Source organism: Mesoplodon mirus, assembly GCF_964341445.2.
Source record: "Mesoplodon mirus genome assembly, chromosome: 2".
In the NCBI taxonomy this organism is placed as follows: Eukaryota; Metazoa; Chordata; class Mammalia; order Artiodactyla; family Ziphiidae; genus Mesoplodon; species Mesoplodon mirus.
In genome coordinates, this window is record NC_138977.1 from 155,183,781 (window position 1) to 155,205,667 (window position 21,887).

At 41.6% G+C, this 21,887-nt stretch overlaps 1 protein-coding gene across 4 annotated transcripts in view; it reads left to right on the forward strand.

The window, feature by feature from the left end:
* Positions 1–21,887, forward strand: part of LEF1 (lymphoid enhancer binding factor 1) — a 120,484-nt gene that overhangs the window by 89,923 nt on the left and 8,674 nt on the right. For 2 of the 4 annotated variants that reach the window (XM_082600563.1, XM_082600564.1), the window contains 5 exons: positions 1,501–1,623; positions 2,656–2,818; positions 8,618–8,725; positions 14,668–14,716; positions 15,379–15,419. In XM_082600563.1, coding sequence (XP_082456689.1) covers positions 1,501–1,623; positions 2,656–2,818; positions 8,618–8,725; positions 14,668–14,716; positions 15,379–15,413 — 478 coding nt within the window. In that variant the 3' untranslated portion in view covers positions 15,414–15,419. The remainder of the gene's footprint in view (positions 1–1,500; positions 1,624–2,655; positions 2,819–8,617; positions 8,726–14,667; positions 14,717–15,378; positions 15,420–21,887) is intronic. The other 2 variants (XM_082600565.1, XM_082600566.1) reach the window with 1 other exon arrangement.

Consider the following 21,887-nt stretch of genomic DNA (forward strand, 5'->3'; position numbering starts at 1 on the left):
GTCTGCTGTGCCACACCGCTGTGTGTAATGCTTTTGCCTCTGGAAAGGATGGCTTCTGTGCCCTGTGCTTGATGTACACACACATTTGTGGTGTATCATCTGCGTGTTCAATGTGGCTTTTTCAAGGGAGCTAGCATTAACATGCTAGAAGTCAAACTGTTGGGTTAGTAACTGGTTGTGAATCTTTACTTTTTTACATCGGTATGAAATTCGCAGTTTGGCGAATTTCAGCTTTTTAAGAAACGTTATTTTTTCAGTAGATTGTAAATCTAGCTGATTGAGAGAGGATGAAATTAATATCCTTCCCCCAAAATCTGTCTGTATACTTTTTTTTTTAACATTGTAAGAATTGTGTGACAACAGGATTTTCTCACGGGCAAATAACCAGCATCATGTATTTTTGCAAATGGTACATTTAGCAGAGCATTATGATTTGATCAAATATTTGTATTTTTCCCATGCCTCCTTAATTTTTTAAAATTTGTTTCTGAAATATCAAATATCCAAGCAGAGTCCCTTCTTTCCTTCCCAGAAGAAGGAATTAACTGTACGTACAGGCGGTGATGAAAAGACCTGAGAAAGTTGTTTTTGTTGAATTAAATTGTTGACTTTAAAAGAGCTTGAAAAACAAAAATTTCTAAAGCATATCCAAATTTATCCAAAGAGCTTGTTGAAAGTACTGTCTTCATTTATTTTTCTTGCATGGCAGTTTCCCTCCTTTGTGTAGGATGGTAGTGGATATTTTAAGATTTGTTTAATGCTCTACAAGTATACTCTGGGAAAAAGCCTTTATTTTAGCATACGTAGTTTGTACCTTGAAGCAGAACTGTATCCTTCCCTTTAATTAAATACTTCCCCTTAATTTTGTTATCGGTTTTCCATTAGGCCAGATCTCTCAAACACTACTTTCTTTATGTGTAGAAAATCATTTGGGGTGATGTTGATGGTGACCTTATTAAATTGGGGACTGAACAAATCTTCCTGTCCCCTGTCTTCTCAATTGTTCTCTCCTAGTATTAGGAAAAAAGCCAACAGAAGAAGACTCTTAATGTGAAGGTTTGCTTAGGAATGTAGACAGAGTTTAAAATGTGATGTCTTTAGATTTTTAAATCATTTAAAAAGCTAAATCTTAATGTAGTGTTATATTTCCAGTAATTGTTCTTGAAATTCTTCTCTGAAAACTGCTTTGCAAGAAAAGTGACTCACTTTTTTTTTTTTTTTTTTTAATCCTATGGCCTAGAGCCCTCCCAGGAGAAATGCCAGATTGTACCATTAGCTTGAAAAAAAATCTGTGAGGTGGCACGTAATTATAAATATTTTCCACCTGAATACAGAAAGGAAAGAAATTAATCATCAGCCTGCTCTAACTTATAGTTAATACTTCTGCGTATGAAGGTGTGTTTTCACTCTCAGCCAGTAGCAGTTAGTGGGTTGTTTGGAAACTCTGTCTAGCTTTTGCTACAGCAGTACATTTTGTTTTCTTGTTTTTCCTTCTTTTAGGTTTTCTCATCATATGATTCCTGGTCCTCCTGGTCCCCACACAACTGGCATCCCACATCCAGCTATCGTAACGCCTCAGGTCAAACAGGAACACCCGCACACTGACAGCGACCTAATGCACGTGTAAGTGTGCCTCTGTCTTCACCCGCGAGTTCCTTATGGTCCTAAGGGCTTAAACCACGCAATTTCTTCTCCTTCGCTCTTGTTGAATCTGCCCCCCTCTCTGTTATTACGGAAATCAGTGTAGCTCCGCCTCAAAAGCTCTGTCCTCAAAAGCAGCTTGATTCTCACTGCTCTGATTTTGGGTCTGAGATTGAAAAGGAGCACAGACCTCAAAAGATCAAGGGAAACTCACCGAAGGGGGAGTGGTCTTCAGAGCATAGCGACTGAATAACTTGAGCTGTTTAGCCATTTACTACAAGGCTTTAATTGGGTTCCGATTCTTGAGGAGCACAGGAGTGAAGTAGATTGGAGGGTTCAGTGCATTTCCTTCTGGAAAGGCAGTCACCCTGCATCGAGGCTTCAAGAGTACAGAATTCAAGGGAAAGGGGCAAACCAAGCCCAGGATTTCCTGTCGGGCCAGGGTTATCCCAGGCTGTTACAGCAGGGCTAAATTGTCCGAAGAGATTAGTAATTGAGTTTCTTAATCTAGGGTTTGTACTGGGATGGGGGGATGGATGGGGTGGCAGTGAGCACGTGATCATCCATAAAACCCCTGCAAATACAGGCAAAACCAGTGTGCGTGTGTTTGGGGGAGAGAGTCTAAGCTTTCCTTAGCTTCTCAGAGGGGCCGTTGACCCAAAAAAGTTAAGAACCTCAGTTCTGGAGGAGGACTGACCACCCGCACTATACGTTCAGCTTTTCCCGAGGTGACCAAGGAGCATCTAAAAGTTTAGATGGAGCATCTACACAAGCCCATTTCCATGTTGTGTTAAACCCTTCTATAGCTATAGGTAAACTTCCTCAAACCAAAGGATCCTTATCCACAAGGAGGTGACGAGGCGCTCTTCTAAGTTGATGGTGCTCTGGGGGCTTCTAGAGAGCCCAGAGGGTGGTCCCAGCCTGAGCTGGCCTTGTGGTATAAGCAGATGCTCTGCTGCTCTCCTGCCATGTCTTCCTCATTGGGCTCACCTCTTCCCCACCCCCGCCTTTTAGGAAGCCTCAGCATGAACAGAGGAAGGAGCAGGAGCCCAAGAGACCTCACATTAAGAAGCCTCTGAATGCCTTTATGTTATACATGAAAGAAATGAGAGCGAATGTCGTAGCTGAGTGCACTCTAAAGGAAAGTGCCGCTATCAACCAGATTCTAGGCCGAAGGGTAAGTAGTGGGATGGTATGTAAATGTTTATGGTGACCATGGAACATCTTCAGTAACATCTGCCCAAATGCACTTACATGTCAGATAGTCATAGAATCATTGTACAGTCACCAGCCATTTGGGGAGTAACAGAGAGAGCACGACAGCCTTTAGGAGGAGTAAATGATATAAGGCCTTGTAAGCAACTGAGATGGTACCTGGCACATAGAAAACTTCCTGAAAATGATAACTATTTTTCCTATTATCATTCTTTAAACAAATACATCTTGAGTGTCTTTTAGGTACCAGGCACTGTGGTAGGCATTAGATAATTATTGCTGAATAAAATAGATGTAGTCCTGGGCCTCCCTGGTGGCGCAGTGGTTGAGAGTCCGCCTGCCGATGCAGGGGATGTGGGTTCGTGCCCCGGTCTGGGAGGATCCCATATGCCGCGGAGCGGCTGGGCCCGTGAGCCATGGCCGCTGGGCCTGCGCGTCCGGAGCCTGTGCTCCGCAACGGGAGAGGCCACAACAGTGAGAGGCCCGCATACCGCAAAAAGAAAAAAAAAAAAAAAAAAAAAATAGATGTAGTCCTTACCCTCGTCGAGCTTGAAGTTTTGTGACAGGATACAGAGATTAGACGAATAATTACCCAGTTTATATATAATTAACATTGTGATAAATATTGTGAGTATGAAGAGCAAGGATCTGAGAAAGAACCACAGGGGGGCTGGGGAAGGGCCCACTGAGAATGTAGTTGAGGCCTGAGAGCTGCCTGGGGTTAGCCATGTGATGAACGGGGTGAGGTGAAGCAGTGTGTGTGTGCGTGTGTGTGTGAGTGCGTGTGCATGTGTGCGTGCGTTGCATGCGAGTGCGTGTATGCGTGCGGGTGTGTGTGCATGCGTTGCGTGCGTGTGAGTGCGTGCGTTGCATGCGCGTGCACACGTGTGCGTGTGCGGTGTGTGTGTGTGTGTGTGCGTGTGCGTGCACATTCTGAAGCAGGAATCCACTTAGCCCACCCAGGGGGCTACAGAAAGGCCTGCGGGACCAGCCATGCTTCTGGGTGAACCCTGTCAAGCACATGTGGCCGGCTGCACCTTGCAAGACATAAGCAGATCGTTCCATCTTGAAGCTTTAAATAGAAGAATTGGTACAGGCCCGAGAAGTCTTTCTAGAAAATTGCTCTCTGATTCTTAACATGTACATGGGCCAGGTTTCTCAACTGCTCCTCTTTTTGTTGTTGTTGCTGCTTCTTTCACCCATGCCAAGATATTTTTCTGAGCACCTGTCATGTACCAGGAACTGGACTTACAGCTAGGACAGACACTCTTAGATTTCTTTGTCCAGCCACCAGCCCAGAGGTTAGTCAAGTCCTTCCCAGTACTCTTCTCAGGATTGAAATGGGTTTAGTTGGGTATCCGACGGGTGGTGGAGAACATTTGAATTTTTCTAATTCAAATTGCATTTTTCTGTAATTACATTGTAATTTTAGAAATGCTTCATCTTAACTTGTTGATGCTCTTCATATATGTGTGGTAGCTTCTTTTTTTAAATTTATTTTTGGCTGCGTTGGGTCTTCGTTGCTGCGTGCGGGCTTTCTCTAGTTGCGGCGAGAGGGGGCTACTCTTCATTGCGGTGCGCGGGCTTCTCATTGCGGTGGCTTCTCTTGTTGCGGAGCACGGGCTCTAGGCGCGTGGGCTTCAGTAGTTGTGGCACGAGGGCTCAGTAGTGTGGCTCATGGGCTCTAGAGCGCAGGCTCTTTAGCTGTGGTGCACGGGCTTAGTTGCTCCGGGGCATGTGGGATCTTCCCGGATCTGGGATCGAACCCGTGTCTCCTGTGTTGGCAGGTGGATTCTTGACCACTGAGCCACCAGGGAAGTCCTGGTAGCTTCTTAAAATACGACCCTGTATTTGTTTTTGCAACCTCTCAAGAAATTCATGATTTGCAAATGAATATTCAGGAGAAGGAGGGTCTTGACAACCTTTTTGAGACCTAGAGATCATGTTTTAGTTGTTGATAATTTTTGTCATGTTCGTTACAAACCTAATACATTTCAGCATTCATAACAGAAAACATGTAGGAGATTTCCAGTCCATGTGAGGAAGCAGATGGAGGAAAGCAGGCGTTCTTGTATTATCGATTCCTGTTGGAGAGCATAAAAATGCAGCGATTTCCAATCTGCAAGACACCAGGGTTTCAGGGGTGGGATGCAGTGGTAGATTATAGCTCTTTTGGTGCCCTGTGTACAGTACTCTATCTCCCTGTGGATTCTTAAACACTTAATAACAATAATTACAATGATTTCCAAAGCCAGATCATAGCAGATGAGTGATTCCCATCATTTTTTGAAGAACTCCGCCTTGAAAGCTTGAAGGCTGATGACCATTTTCCCTGACCCTTTAAAAGAAGAAATCAGAGGAAAAGAAGGGTTCTTATTTCAGCTTGTGTAAAACTCTTAGACATTTGTTTGTTTGTTTGTTCCTTATTTGAGTTAAAGGTCCATGGTCCTCCAGTGGGAATTATTTTCCTGCTCTAGAGAGTTAAGAATATATGAATGTATGCTTCCTATTTTTAATGCACATTTCCAGCAGTTGCTACTTTCTCAGCTCCCTTAACAATCCCCAGATCAGAGCATGTGTCCTAAAGGATGGTTTTCATTTAAGGTCTCTCTCTGTTTTTAATTTGGGCACCTGTTTCTATTTATAGGCCTCTGAGATCTTTGATTAAGATCAGGTTTTCTATCCTTTCATAACTCCGCCTCTGGCGGGGTAGTCCTTGCTAGTTCTTTAAAGTTCCCAGCTTTAAAATCATGAAGTTTTACATCGGGATAATTAGAATTCTTAATAGTGGGCCTGAAATTCATCCTAGAACATTTGATCTTCTGATTTTTATTCACTTCTACCGTATTTCTAGCATAGAAATGTTCATTCATATGAATGCATCAAAGTTTTCTACTTCGTATTCTAAATAATAATAACACAAATATTACTTTAAAATAATCTTTTCGTTTTCAGACCTTCCAGGCTCCTGAAGGAAGTCCATTTATTGCATATTTATTGTCAGAATGTCTCTTCAGATTAAATGGGTATTTTCCCAAAAACTTGGTGAATCTTTCAGTAAGCAGAAGAGATGGAAAAGCATTTTTAGTCAATTGTGTTTCAGAAATTCCTGTAAAGAAAGATCATCTTTCTAGTCTGCATCAGACTTTATTCTTGTTTTCAGTGCAAAACTTTAATACATAGTTTTACCTACTGTTTTATTCTGGTAAATGACGTTTCATTTGTGAGTAAAGTTTGTGAATTAGAAGTAATATCAAGGAACTAAAAGCAATCGAAAGTAAGCAAGCAAACAGTTTAGTTTGTGGTCTGCTTTTTTTCTTCTTGAATTTTGTTGTTTTGTTAGCTGGGGTCTTGTCAACCTAAGTTTCCTGCTGTAACTGAAAAATTCGTGCTTGTTTATTAAGTGGTTGTTTCGGGTAGAAGACTCAACCTCCATACGTATTTGGGAGATAAGTTCTATTTACAATGCCAGATTTTCTCAGCAAGTTATAAAGCTGCCATAAATTACATAAAATTATACTTTAAATTACTTAAGCTTTTTTATACTGTAAAAATATATTTACAGATAATTATATTTATAAAAAAGATATCTTTACACTGACACACTGCAGTAGGATAAGAGAAATTATTTATCAAATGAATAAACAGATTTACGAAGTAAGACTTCTATCCTTATCTTTTTTCCTCTTAGTCTCTTTTTTTCTTGTTCCTTTTTGATAACGCTTTGCCTCTTGCTGATCATGTTATAGCACCAGAACTGTCTAAACACTAATGATCAGTCTTTTTTTTTTAAAAAAAAAGCGTAGGCTGATCTTTTCCACTGTGCCCAGTTCGGCTTTTTCTCCCTGTGAAGGTCTCTAGGTCAGTACCTCAGGTTTAGAAAAGCTGTAAGTTGACAGAGGCAGTGTGACTTTTCCTGCCTAAACTTCCACTGCTCCCCAGACGTGCCTTCTTAGGCTCCACTTGACTAATTGTGATTAGTGTTAGTACAAAGAATTGTGTCTCAGGTAACTTTTCCCAGGTGTTTGGGGTTTTTTTGTTTTTGGTTTTTTCCTGCCACCTCCCCATCTCCTCTCCCCCCACCTTTTTTCTTTTTTTAAAAAAGAAAAGCATATTACCTGATTTGCCTTAGACTCAGGCCAAGTCCCGCTGTGTCATGCATCTTAACTTTACACTCTGCACGTGTAAAGCAATTAAAAATGAAATCATCTGCCCTATCCAGCACAGAGGCCCTGGCCTTCAAGGGGCTTTTCAAAGGAAATGGAATTGGTTGCCTTGCCTGTAAGCCCCACAGCCTCTGGACGGGAGGATGGAGGGGAGGATGGCACGAGGCCGAAGGTGCTTTAGTGCTCTCCTTGAGATCAGGTTCTCGTTCTTCTAACAGGCAAGAGTAGCAGGTGTTCGTTTTCTTGAGGAGAGCATCCCTGCCATGCTCTGGGGGCTGCATCCTAACCACTGGATCGCTGTCCTGGAGGGCAGCCTTTTCTCGCTCACCAGCCTCTCTCCCTCACTCCTCCTTCCTTTCCCCCAATCCAGTCACACCTTTCTTTTCTTTTTGTCTTATCATTTAAAAAAACAAGAACAGGGTAATTAAAATCAATATGCAGGGTAGAGGTGAATCGCCCAGCCTTTAGGGGGAAATTAGCGAAATGGGAAGCGACACACCCTAGAGCTGGGAGCCCTGGAGTGGGAGCCGGGCTCACTCAGAGCTTGTGCGCGTGCATGTGCACGTGTATGTAGCTGCACAGTGGTGTGGCGTCGGGTCCACCGCCTCTGTGCCGTCACCTGCAGCCAGTGGGTTCCCCAAAGTGCAGCCAGTTCTCCTGGGATTTTCTGGCAACAGATCCTGGCATTTGGGAAGTAGGGGGATGAACTTGGAAACTGCTCCCTGGGGGCCTGGGGTAAGTTGTGTGCAAACACACACAAAGTGCCAGTACAGGCTGCTAAAAATCCCAAACAGCACCTTGCCTGCATAAACTGTTTTGCTCTGTATGATAAATAAATATGTTACCTAAAGGGAAATGGAAGATTTGCAGGGTGTCAGCTGCTACGTTCTCCAGATTAGATCCTACAGTCCCAAAGTCTAGATGGCAAAATAAACTTAGGTCATGCTCCTTGTTTTCCATCCGAAGGAAGCTAAAAAACATAGCCATAAACTATGCATGTTTGATTATACAGTGTTATCTGTATTCTCACTATGGACAATTAGTGTTTAAATAAGTGTGAGGGGAGGGTGAAGAGACTGAGACAGACTGACTTTTGATGTCTTGCTTTATAGACAGGATCATATGATGAAGGTTTCAGATTCCTCACATGACAGAGTGGGAGAGTGCATGGGAGGTGAGGATATATCTGTGGAAATTACTTAATTTTGCATAAATAAATGGTGCTTGGGCTCAGATGTCAGAATATGCTGCAGACTGTGAAAAAGGGCTAAGGTGGGTGTTGAGGTTCACCAGTGAATGTTCTCTTTAATTTGTATTGGAGAAGAGAAAGGCTGGGTGACAGGCCATTTCACTTTGGATACTTTGACAGGTTTCATGTAACATGAGAACAGAATAGAGAAATCAGAGTTTGAGTCTCACTCCAGCCACCGAACTCTAGATGGATTTCTGCGACACGTGGTCTTCTGCCATTTAAAAATAAATCGAAGTTTAAATGCTTAATATTTTCATTCTTCGGTGTTTGAAATATGAAACATATAATACTGTCGCTATTTTGCTTTTACTTGATTTTTTCCTCCTTCCCCTTTCTTTTTCAGTGGCATGCCCTCTCTCGTGAAGAGCAGGCTAAATATTATGAATTAGCGCGGAAGGAAAGACAGCTACATATGCAGCTCTATCCAGGCTGGTCTGCAAGAGACAATTATGTAAGCACTTTATGCACACCAACGGCTCTCTCCTCTCACTCGTTCTCTCTCTGTGTTGCTCTCATGAAGGAAATGTGTTGTAGAGTGTATCTAATGCTGGCACCGTTCTCTATTTTTGAAAGTTAATGAACTTTATAATAAAGATTTCATGGATATATTCCATTCTGAAAGCTTTTTGCTGTCAATTTTTTTTGGCTATATGCTAATGAAATTTTTAAGTAAAATTTTTTAAATAGAAGAAAACCTTATCATTAAAATGTTGGTGAAAAAGATTTTTTTTAAAGCATATAATCTCATCATGTAAAGGCAGCATTAGTAATAACTAGTTACACTACCTTCCAGTATTTTTTCTGTGCATATCTTGTTTTTTAACATCTTTATTGGAGTATAATTGGTTTTTACAGCAGTGTGTTGTGCATATCTTTTTATCTTTTACTTGGATATGTGTGGGTGGGTGGCTGTGTATTACCTATACTTTTGTATCATGCTGCTTGCTCTTATCTATAATAAGCATTTTTCTGTTACGGCATAGTGTTTCTGTATATCAGTTTTAACAGGTATACAGTATTTCACTGAGTGAATGTCACAATTTACTGAACCATTTTTTCCCTGCTTTTCAGACATTTGCTTTTTTTTTTAATAATTGGAAATTATCCTGCAGTGGATTGTGCATAACAGTTTTTAGGACTTATTTCTACAGGATAGACTCACAGTAGTGAAATTGAAGTGAAACAGTAGTGAAATTGCTGAGTACAGATTATAAATATTTTAAAGCCTCTTGATATATATTGTCAGATTTCTTTCCAAAATGGATTGTGTTATTTTACACTTCTTACAAACAATGTATTCCAGTGACTGTTTTGCACAGACTAATTAAAACTGGGTAAAAAACACATTTTTTGTTTGGTTCATATTAACGTACCCTGATGCCTATTATATATTTTATTCAGATGGAGTAGGTATTATCATATTTTTAAGCTGTACTAATTTTATTGGGAAAAATACCTCATTTATATTGCCAATTATTTTATTACTTCAGAGTTTGAATACCTTACTCATGTAGTCTTGATATAGCAAAAACTACTGAGAAAGACTATTGTAAGTGATATTAGTTGTATCATATTTTATAGAGGGGAATGATTTTGAATTACTTAATCTCTTAGTTTAAAAATTTGAAGATCATTTTCATGTTTCTTATGAGACTAGCATTCAGAGTGCCAGCTAGGACAGACTTCACATTAAATGGAATTGTCCTTTTCAAAAAGGGCGAGGCACTATGGAGAACAGTATGGAGGCTCCTTAAAAAACTAAAAATAGAACTACCATACGACCCAGCAATCCCACTACTGGGCATATACCCTGAGAAAACCATAATCAAAAAGAGTCATGGACCACAATGTTCACTGCAGCACTATTTACAATAGCCAGGACATGGAAGCAACCTAAGTGTCCATCGACAGATGAATGGATAAAGAAGATGTGGCACATATATACAATGGAATATTACTCAGCCATAAAAAGAAACGAAATTGAGTTATTTGTAGTGAGGTGGATGGACCTAGAGTCTGTCATACAGAGTGAAGTAAGTCAGAAAGAGAAAAACAAATACCGTATGCTAACACATATATATGGAATCTAAGAAAAAAAAAGGTCATGAAGAATCTAGGGGTAAGATGGGAATGGAGATGCAGACCTACTAGAGAATGGACTTGAGGATGTGGGGAGGGGGAAGGGTAGGCTGTGACAAAGCGAGAGAGTGGCATGGACATATATACACTACCAAATGTAAAATAGATAGCTAGTGGGAAGCAGCCGCATAGCACGAGGAGATCAGCTCGGTGCTTTGTGACCACCTAGAGGGGTGAGATAGGGAGGGTGGGAGGGAGACGCAAGAGGGAGGGGATATGGGGATATATGTATGCATATAGCTGATTCACTTTGTTATAAAGCAGAAACACACCATTGTAAAGCAGTTATGCTCCAATAAAGATGTTAAATAAATAAATAAACAAACAAACAAATAAATAATAAATAAAAGGGGCGAGGGTGAAGCCATGAATCAATATGTAAATCAGTGTGTGGCCATTGCTGGAGATGGTCCTGTGCAGACCCACGTCTGAGGTCTTACATCCCATATAATGAGGCACCAAGACTTTCGGAACACATTTGTTTCCTGTAACATGCTCCAAAGAAAAAGTCACTACTGGTCAGGATTTGGAGCTTAAACATTGGATACAACTATGACGTAGGAAGTAGGAGTCCTCCTGTTTGTGACTTGGGAGCAGCAGCTTCATCAACTCTCCTGAACCGTTGTCTTGATTGTTTTAAATAACTACTTGGGTTGGCCAAAAAGTTCGTTTGGGTTGTACTGTAAGATGCTATGGAAAAACCCTAATGAACTTTTTGGCCAGTGCAATACTATATGCCGATGGTCAAGAGCTGTCTTAAATGCTTTTTGTGTTATTTTCTAGTCCTTCTAATAATCCTGTGGCATCAACAGTATTATTGTATTTCACAGATGAGGGAAATTAAATTGTCAGGAGGTTAGGTAGTTGGTCCAGGGCCACGTAGTGGTTAAGCTACAGGGGACACCCAGGTCCCCCAGACTTCACAGTCTATGCCATTTCCCTCCTCCTCCAGGTGGACCAGCTCAGTCTTCCAGGACCTTTTTAGGAAGTCTGAAGACTTTTCTCCCTGAATTGGGCTTCCATCCTCTGGGCCATAATTAGTATTTTCTGGATAGAGCCTTCGTGATGCCCTTTAAGTGGGAAGATCAGTCGCCCACCTAAAGGGTTTCAGAAGTGTCCTCCTCTAACCCTGTCCTTGATCTCTTTTGGATGTGGTTGGCCTTATAGGGGAGAGTGGCCTTCCTTCTTTGACCTCTGGGAGAGCTTTGCTGTGCTGTGACTTTGCATAGATTTAGTGTTGCGTGTTGACTGTCTTTTTTTTTTTTTTTTGAAGTATAGTTGACTTACAGTGTTAATTTCTGCTGTACAGCAAAGTGATTCAGTTATACGTATATTTCTTTTTCATATTCTTTTCCATTACGGTTTATCACAGGATACTGAATATATTTCCCTGTGCTATACAGTAGGACCTTGTTGTTTATCCATCCTATATATAATAGTTTGTATCTGCTCATCCCAAATTCCCAGTCCATCCCTTCCCCATTGCCCCCTCCCCCTTGGCAACCAAAAGTCTGTTGTCTATATCTGGGAGTCTGTTTCCATTTCATAGATATATGTTCATGTTGTCTTTTATTTTTTTCCAAACTCATCCTTCTTTTATTTATTTATTTATTTTTGTTTTATATTGGAGTATACTTGATTTACAATGTTGTGTTAGTTTCAGTTGTACAGCAAAGTGATTCACTTATACATATACATAAATCTATTCAGATTCTTTTCCCATATAGGTTATTGCACAGTAATGAGTAGAGTTCCTTGTGCTATACAGTAGGTCCTTGTTGCTTATCTATTTTATATATAGTAGTGTGTATATTGTTAATCCCAACCTCCTAATTTATGTGTGTTATATTTTAGATTCCACATATATGAATGATATCATGTCTTTGAGTGAAGTTTCTATTTCTGATCCTTAAGGAGTGAGTTTCCACTTTTAAAAAGAGATAAAAGAAACACATGTTCTCTCCCTCTTGCTCTCTCCCCTTTTCTCTATGTGGAGAGACGGGAAGAGAGTAGTTTTAAAGAAAACCAGTGTTATGTGAATTTACCTTTAAAGATTTTCCTCTGTGCAATTTTTAAAGGAAATTGCTTGTGTAACTTGATTTTAGGATCTCTTTGAATGAAGGGGAAGCCCAGCTTTGTTACTTAAAATCTTTATAACAATCAAAATAAGCCTATTAATTACTAAGGCAAACAGAAGTCAGTCAAGTGGTATCACTTTAGCTTAAGATATTACAGTATTCTTAAAATAAGAGTACAGGAATACAGTCTAAATAAGATGCATGCCGTATATCTTAGCATTTCATTGTCAGAATGCTATCCTAATGCTCACTGCAATCATATTAAATATATATCTCAATGATTTAATATCAAGTTGTCCTATTCTATGGCATCGTAGATTTTATAACTTCAATTTGTTTTTATAACTTTCATTTTTTATAACTGGTTTTCATAAACCAGTGCACATAATCATATTTTCTGAGGTGTATTATTTATATTAGAGCTTTTAAATGTAGTGCTTAAAACCCAAGTACTATATATGATTTTAATGAAAATTTTATATGTGTTTACTATACATGAATTTTGTTTTTGTGTTAAGCTGACATGAATACATCCAAACTCCTTAGGTCCTTTTGTCTATCATAAATGTAAGTTCTCTTGAAGCACTGATGTATACCTAGAATATAGTACAGATATTTCACAAAGCAACATCAGTCCGACATGTCAGGGCATGGTTGCATGTTCTAGGCACGTGCTGGGCATGTGCTGGGTGGCAGAGATGTGCTGAGACCCGGGCAGTGCTCATGTGAGCCCATAGCCATGTGGCTGAGGGGTCCAGGGCCACAGCCCATCATGACACCTGTGCAGAGTTACGTTATGGTGGTGAGCTCTGCCTGGGGCTGATGGCAGGGGGCGTGGGGTGGAGGGGGTGGGGAGAGAAGGGTCCTGGACAAGATGACACCTGAGGTGAGTGTTAAAGGGCAAATGGGAGCTAGGAGAAGGTGAGGAAGAAGGCTCCAGACACAGGAAACAACCTTATTGCACCTTCTGGAAACCACAGTCGTTGTATTTGAAAGGGAGATAGCAGATGCCCCTGAGAAGCATGCTCTTCCTTCGTCCACTCTCCTCCTCCTGGAGCACCTTAATCTTCTGAAAGAAGACTCCAGTATTTTTGATATGCCATTTCCCCAGGCCACTAATATCTGTTGTTTGCCTTAATGTTTGTGAGGATAGTTTCAGTCAACTTTCCAAAGATATAAACCTCAGTGGTCGGGTCATGTGACATGAAGAAAAACTATCTTGAGGTGCATCAAAATAGATACTTTTATATATCCACACAATATACTCAATATAATCTTATGTTTTATTTTTTGTGAATGTGATTATTACAGCAGACATAAGATAGAGATAATGGATGTGATATGTGTCCTATGACACTTATTTGAAAAGACCATCCTAATCCAGGTTGGTCATTTACTATTCCTATAAATCAAATATTACTGTGTCTATGCCCTATTACAATTATTTTTTGAGGGGAAAGTAATTATGAAGAAAAATAGAAAATTAAACTACTATCAAAGGGACCTAAAATTATAAATTTGTGATTAAGATGATTTTGAAACGTATTTTAAATTGCAAGCATATTCACGTTATTGTGTTTGTTTTAGGAAGCAGGGTCCTTAACTGCCATAAATAAGTCTTTAAAATCACCTTCTAAGTTTTCTCAGGTTCTATCTTACCCTTTTACTACTGTCTTCAGTTATGTCTTGTCTGTGCCATGGGAGCTGAGGGGCCTCAGTTAACATGGTGGATTTTTAATTAGATGGTGGAATTCACAGTAAGGAAGATTTATCATCAGCACTACCAGAAGTGGGTCCTAAGCATGGTGGTTAGCAGTAAAAGGAGGGCCTCCTTATTAAGCGGGCTTTCCTTGAAGGTGGGCGGTGGGGGGAGGGGTCTGTGGCCACAGCCCTAGGACATCATCATCTTGTGTGTGTGTGTGTGTGTGTGTGTGTGTGTGTATGGCCACTGCCAATCTCAGTACAGTACTGATGACATTAAATGCGAAGCTATAGAGACAGGTCACAGATAGGAATTTCTTTCTCTTGCCCGGTTTCTAGGTACAGATGGTAAAGAGAGAGAGATAATGAGGCATCTTGATCTCTTGATTGACCGCCTGCTGGTCGTTTTGTACCACGTTCATCCATGTGTTCACAGTACAGTCTATAACATGAACATGTGCCTGTCTTCTTCCAGGGTAAGAAAAAGAAGAGGAAGAGAGAGAAACTACAGGAATCTACATCAGGTAGGCACCATGTGACTTTCCAGCCAATTCTCATGCTTCTGACAAGCACCTTTTAAAGTAGTCTGCATCTTTCTACACGCTGCTTTATTCTTCAGCTATAACATATGATTCTTGAACTCTGCTTTTCTTCCTGAGATTCTTTAAAAATGTTTGAAAGACCTTTCTTTTAAATGTGACTATGTGAAGGTACACCTAAAAAGCTCTTGCAAACCCTGTTACCTGGATTCCTGGTTGTTAACTGTGGTTGTTTTTAAGGTTTTGTTTTTGCTTTTGTTGTCTGTGTTCTCTTTTAACACTTCTGTTCTTCTATTTGCAAAACTCCTTACAATACAGTTTTTTTATGATGACTCTCTGATATGCTACCTTATATCCCCTTGAGAATCTTTTCTATGGTTTGGGGTTATTTAAAAATATAAAACATGATGATAGGGTTTATCTTTCGTGTACATTAATTCAAGGCATCAATCGGTGAGGTCCAGTTTATTTCCCCTTTTCTTTCATAAAAGATAAGGCCTCTACTTGTACTGCACAAATAAAACTGGCTGGTATAAGAACCATAAAAAATAAAGCAAACAGGTCCACATTATATTGTAGCTACTACGTATTTGGAATGTACAAAAACTTCTTCAATAAAAATTTGTTAAAGACACAATTTTCTGCAGGTACAGGTCCAAGAATGACAGCTGCCTACATCTGAAACATGGTAAGAACCACTCTCTGGTCCTACTGCTGACATTAGTTATAAACAGAGGCACTTGCTTGTGAATCTTCTTGCTCATACTGATGCCATTCAGCATTGCTCCTTTAAAGAGGAAAGGCCACCAAAGTCAAATTAGTGCTTTAAAACATCTGATGGTTTTTATACCGGCTGTGGATTTGCAATATAGTATGTGTCTCTCTCTTCTCTTCTTCCCCTTTTTGCCCCTTTAATTTTTTTCCATTCCCTTTCCCCTAACTCTTGTCAGCCATTCCTTACTGACCAGTGGCAAATCTGCCTGCTTCAGAAACAAACAAGTAACAAAAACCGGCAAAATGCCATCTTACTCTGCAAACCCAGGGCTGCATTAGAGGAGCTCAGGCTGGCCCAGGACCTGGAAGATTTTGTGGTACAGAGACCTTTTCTCAGTTGAGATGATCTATAGAGGCTTAAAAGTAATATATTTATTTCTAGTGAGAAAGAGAGGGATGCTTCGTTTTTTCTGTTATTTAAAAATGTGGCGTGGGGACTTATTAACTGTATTCTATCAAGTTCTTTATTGGTAACCATTGCTAGATCTCACTCTCATCTTTATAGGTGATGTTTATTTCATTTCTTTTTATTGTAGTTATTTGATTTTTGACCACCATCCCTGGTGGGAACCTGGCTTTGTAAATTGCCTCAGTCTTTGCTAGGCTTTGAATTCACAGTGTGTCTACACTGTGACAGTTCTTCTCAGAGGCGCTCCCTTTGATTCTGTTCTCTCTAGGAACCCACATCCCAGTCCCGTCGTCAGCTCTATCTTTTGGGTCTGTCTCGAGTCTCTCCTCTCACACTCAGCAGTTTCATAGCCCCAGATCAGGTGCTCAGACTTTCCATCTGGATTATTGTAATAAGCCTTTGGATAATTTTCCTGCTTCCAGACTTCCTTTCTGCCAGTTCATCCTCTGTGTTGCTCCCAGAGGGATCTGCTGAAACACAAACGGATTGTGTCACTTCCCGACTTAAAAATGGTCAGTGCTTCCCACTGTCTGAGGGATGCGGTGCAGACCATGTCAGTGTGGATCTGCGTTTACCCTGTCCTGGGGGCTCCACTCTCTGACCCGCCTCACCTCCAACCATGCGTCTTGGGTTCAGTCCAAACAAAATTATTTGCCGTCCCTGAGACAGATGGAGGCTGCTGCACGTGCTGTCCCTGTGCTTGGAAAGCCCGTTTCCTCTGCCTGAGGGTGGTGTTTCTTAGGAGAAGAGCATTAGCCTGCGGGTCACTTCATTCTTGACTAGAACCAGATGACCGCTTAATCTTTCAGAACTTAATTTTGGTGCTCAGATTTCAGCGGACTTTCCCAGGGGAATCTGCAGAGATTTTTGGTACCAAATAGATATGAATTTTACATCAGCTGTTTGCCCCGGCAACCTGCTTGAGCTTTTTAATCTTCATTTTCCTCCACTGTAAAATGGGAACAGTAACCGCCACCCGCTAGGGTTCTTTGTTTATCGTATGTGGCCTCCCTCCCTCCCTAGACGCCACCCCAAAGACCTAATGCAGCTGCCTTTTCCTCTGTGAAACTTTCCTCATCTTTATTCACGTTCCCCAGGTTCTTCAAAATGTCATCATTGTTGTTTTATGATATCAAAAGTCTTCTAAACTAGCGCTGAGTGGTAGGCTTTTCTCCAGCTAAAAAGAAGATCAGCCCTTCATACAGGTGACCAAACAAGGTATCACAAAAATAATATCACAGATGATGTTCATATTTAATTCAACTTAATGGCTATTAATTGAGGACCTCTTCTGAGCTGGCCCCCCAGCTTGGTTATAGGAGCACAGGCTCTGCCCCCAGGTGCTCATGGCATCATAGTTTAGAAGTAATTTTAGTAGCAAGCACATACTCTTGTACTTCTTCTTTGCGTTTTTTTAGAAGAATATTGTCCTTTTAATGACTAAACACTTAGGTATGGACAGCAGCCCTTTTTATGCTCTGCCTCGAGACAGAAAACCCTTACAAGCGTACCGTGCGAAGGACCAACCTTCGCTGATTTTACCCGGTCCTCTGTTGGCACCAAAATCTTTAATGCTATTTCTATTAAAAATCATGCAAAGATGTATTTCTCTGCTTCATACTTTGATATTTGGTTTTGTATCCTTAATGATTAACATTATATAGTATTTTAGATTAGACGATTAGGCTGAGTGCATTTTTGTCCTAGAATGTATCCCAAATATCTCTTTTTAAAATAATGTTACAGTGATCATGGTGTTTTCTTGTCACTTACTTGTTTTTCTAAAGGTCAAGGTGTGTCCCCTCTGCCCTGCCCCAGAAAAACACAGCAAAGTCTCCCCCCCTCCCCCCAAGAAAAAAATTTTCACCAGGGACCAGTGAGGCTCCCGTCGGCTGGGCTGCACTTAATCAGAGTCTCCAGCGTTCTTTTCCCCTCTCGTTGCGGGATCGGTCATGCAGCCTTTGAAGTTCTGTCCTCCCCACTATCCTGTTGTAGAGAGCGGCACTGGCAGTCATCTGATAAGAATTACTAAGCAGAGAGAAGGTCAGATTTGCATTCATAAAGATTTCCGCAAATTAGGAATGATAACTATCCCTACTGTTTCCCCATCCCTTTCTTTGTTTTAGGAATTCAGAAACTTCTATCTGTGCAGTAGTTGACTTGTTTAGTCGTTATTCCGCATTTATCGAGCACTTTATAAATGCCAGTTGGCTCCATAATACCTGGAAATACAGTATCGAACAAGGCTCAGAAGGTCCCCGCTCTGTACTGCTTACATTCGGGGAGAGCAGTTGATTTAAAACAAACAGGAAAGTGTAAGTGCTATACTAAAAATAAAACAGGGAGTGACTTGAGGGTCGGCTTTGGCTTGAAGATCATGAAAGGCCCTTCTGAGGAGGTGACACTCAGTAGTAACCAGTTGTCTTCCCTGGAGGGTATTGTGTGTATTGTTCTAAATGAAAGACCAGGCCAACAGAGCACCCTGTTGTAGAAAGAGCTTAGACTAGACTAGGAGTGAGGCCACACGGGCTCTCACATTAGCCCTCCCTGTGCTGTATGGCCTGGGGCAGTAGGTGTAAGCCGGAGACTGGTTCCTCCGCACAAGTGAGAGGGGCGCTTTGCTGGCCTCTATGCTCCCCGCCGCATCAGGTCCCAACGTCCTGGTCTGCTTTGTGCTTCTGCGGGCTGCACTGCCTCCCAGCGTTGGTAAAGGGACTCGGGTCTCTTTTTTGTTTACTAATTTGTCGTCCTCATTCTAGGTCTGAGTGGCTCTGTATAACTATAAGGCACCTGTATGATCTTGAAAATGACTTGCCCACGATGTGCTTGCCCTTCAATTCCTGTATAGATCACTTCCTGCCTACCCTCCCCCTCCACAGGATGAGTGCCCAGAAGCACTGCCTCTAGTTTGGGGCTTTGCTTCTCCACTGATGCCATCATGTGGCTCCTTGTTTGCCAGACTTCAGTTCCGCTAGTGCTGGCTCCACCTTATAAAAAAGCCGAAGACAGGTGAAATGTTTGATGAGACTTGATCCTGCACATAGTATCTGTGAAAGCTCACAGGACTTGCTTTCAGTTCTGAAGGGAAGTTCTGAAGTCACGGCCCTCCCTGCAGGAAGGTAAAGCTAACAGAGCGCAGTGCCCAGACGGGGAGGATGCTGTTGACTCCAACGTGAAGAGATTTTTGAGAGGGTCCTTTCTGCACAGCGAAACTTAACATTATCCTGCTGCCCTTAAAGGAAATTCCTATTAGATCACTGAGCTTAGACAACCCATGATGTAGCTCAAATGCTAGGGAACTCTCATTACTCTGAACTAGAGTGGGACAGTGGACTATAAGGAAAAGACCCCACCCATCAGGAGAAGACTCCTCTGTGAACAAAAAAGCCCTCTGAAAACTTGTTTCTGTTCCTTGAAAGACATGAGTTTCACTTAATACTTTCTCATTTCCCAATGGTGGGAAATGCCATTGTAGTTGCTTCATATACCCAGCTGTGTCCCCATCTCCCTGTGAGTTTCTACTTTTGTGTATTCTATAAGAATATTCACTCTGGTGAAATCAAGTTGAAACAAAGAAATTAGCATTAACCCAATCTCAACGCCTTGCAGCAGACTTTAGGATTATTGGAAACAGGATGCTTAAAAGACATTCCTCCAAGTTGGAGGTGATCCCCAAGCTGTGGGATCATTCAAGAAATCCAGATTCATCCTTAGCTTTTTTAACTAACTTGCCACTTGTGGGAGCTGGGAGCCCAGGGCCTCAGGCAGTGAGACTTACACACGTTCTCCTGTGAAGGCCTATATCATAAAGTGCCAATTGTTTGTTTATTCATTCTGCCAACATCCAGTGAGGCCTACTCCTGCAAGTCAAGAACTGCTTTAGGCAGTGGGGTTACTTGCTAAACGGACCCTGTCCGTTACCAGAGGCGCTCCCAGTTTAAGCAGATGCAGACGTACAAATGGATAATTATAAAATAACATGTTTTATGCTACCAAGGAAGTGCATACAGTGCAGTGTGTAAAAACAAAGATAACGGAAATCAGAGCGAGATCAAGGAAGGCCTCCTGCAGTAGGTAACACTTGCGTGTCCAGTCATGGGGGAATTCTTGAGTTTGATACAACAATGATCGAGTTGCTTTCTTTGAGTTTCCAGTATTTTGGTGCAGTTTCATTTGGAATATGTAACGTCAAGAGTTTGTCAGAAGTCAGAGATTATCATCAAATACTGAACTTCCCTTTCTTCCTGACTTAATCAAGACTCATAAAGAATTAAAGAAGCAGAGAATTCGAATTTTTGAAAAGCTGGAGAGAATTACCATTCTGAGTTTACTAACTTAAAAACTTAACTTTACAGGTTGGTTTACTAATATTTACTTCAGCAAAACATAAAAAGTCCACTATCTTAAAGTTATATAGATTGAAAAGATATTCTTATGATATTTCAGTGTATTTCATTTGATTATATAACGTCAAAGGTCTAGTTTAAAAGTAGAAACAAGCTATCTTTTTTTAAAAAGCAAAAAATCTCTGGTTAAATGCACCCAGAGATACATATAGGCACTCACAGACATACTTATTCTGTACACTATGATTTTAGCCTTGGCATAATCTTCAGCTTGTACACTTGCTGAACTGAGAAATTAGTATATATTTTTTACTAAATAAAAACATTCGCCTTGGGCTTCCCTGGTGGTGCAGTGGTTGAGAGTCCGCCTGCCGATGCAGGGGACACGGGTTCGTGCCCCGGTCCGGGAAGATCCCACGTGCCGCGGAGCGGCTGGGCCCATGAGCCATGGCCGCTGAGCCTGCGCGTCCGGAGCCTGTGCTCCGCAGCGGGAGAGGCCACAACAGTGAGAGGCCCGCATACCGCAACAAAACAAAACAAAAAAAATTCGCCTTTATTTCCCTGGCACAAAGAGGTGTGTGGGAGAAGTAATTTCTAGTACAGTATAGAATGCAATAGTTAATTGTGCAGTGCTTGGATTTACATCTTTAAAAAAAATTGTCTCTAGCTTTCCATTATAGACTGGAGTCATGTGCGGGACTAGCGAGAGGACTGTGACCCTGAAGGTCTTCCAGGAGCGTTGTCTGAAGCTCGGGACTGAGCCCTGTCCTCTTAAGAGTCACGGAGAGGTCTAAATATTTTCAGCGGTCTCCTTGAGAAAAACATTTATTTCGTATAGTTTTTGAAGCTCACCCTGGGGAGCTTGATGCTTTTGCCTAATCTTTGCTCTGAACTCTGTTCCCTAAGTAAATATGTAGTCACCCCCATTAAGTAAGTCAGTGAGCCTCTGGGTATTTGTTCCTAGGTTGGCATGTCTAGTTAGAAAGCAAAGCCAAGTGCTTACAAAGTAGTAAAGTTGGAAGCAGCTAGAGAAATGGTAAGGCTTGTCCAAAGTCTCAGAGTAAAAATTAAGGCTTCGATAATGAGCAAGTGAAAAAACTACGCCCTGTTTTCCATCCTTCATCTTTTTGTCACACGATGAGGCATTAAGTGTGTCAGGCTCTTAGCCTAGAATTGCCACTGGCCACACAGGAGACGGCAGAGTTAGGAGCTCTTGGGAAGGGAGCCTCACATTTGGAGGCGGGAGACCAGCACGGCCGCCTGCACCCTGCTCAGTGCTGTCCCCAAGCTCCTCCTGAGCATCCTCTGAGTGGTGGCCCAGCCAGTGCAGGACCTTGCCTACCCGTTGGCCAAGCGTCTGGATCCTGATGGAAACGACCGCAGGCGTGTCATTTGTCTTGTCAGGATCGCAGGTGTGCTGTGCCTAGGACACGGAGGTCTGTCCCTGCCTGGCTGGGGTAGCCTACCCGTGTTCCCCTCCTCTTACGTCTGGCTGCAAACCCCTGCAAAACGTGTCGTGAGTTAGTGGAAAAGTTGTAGAGAATTCACACGGCAGTGACACTTGACTGCAGTGTTCTTCCTAGGGACTCCCTAGTAAGACCGTTCAGCAGGAAAATTCAGACACTGA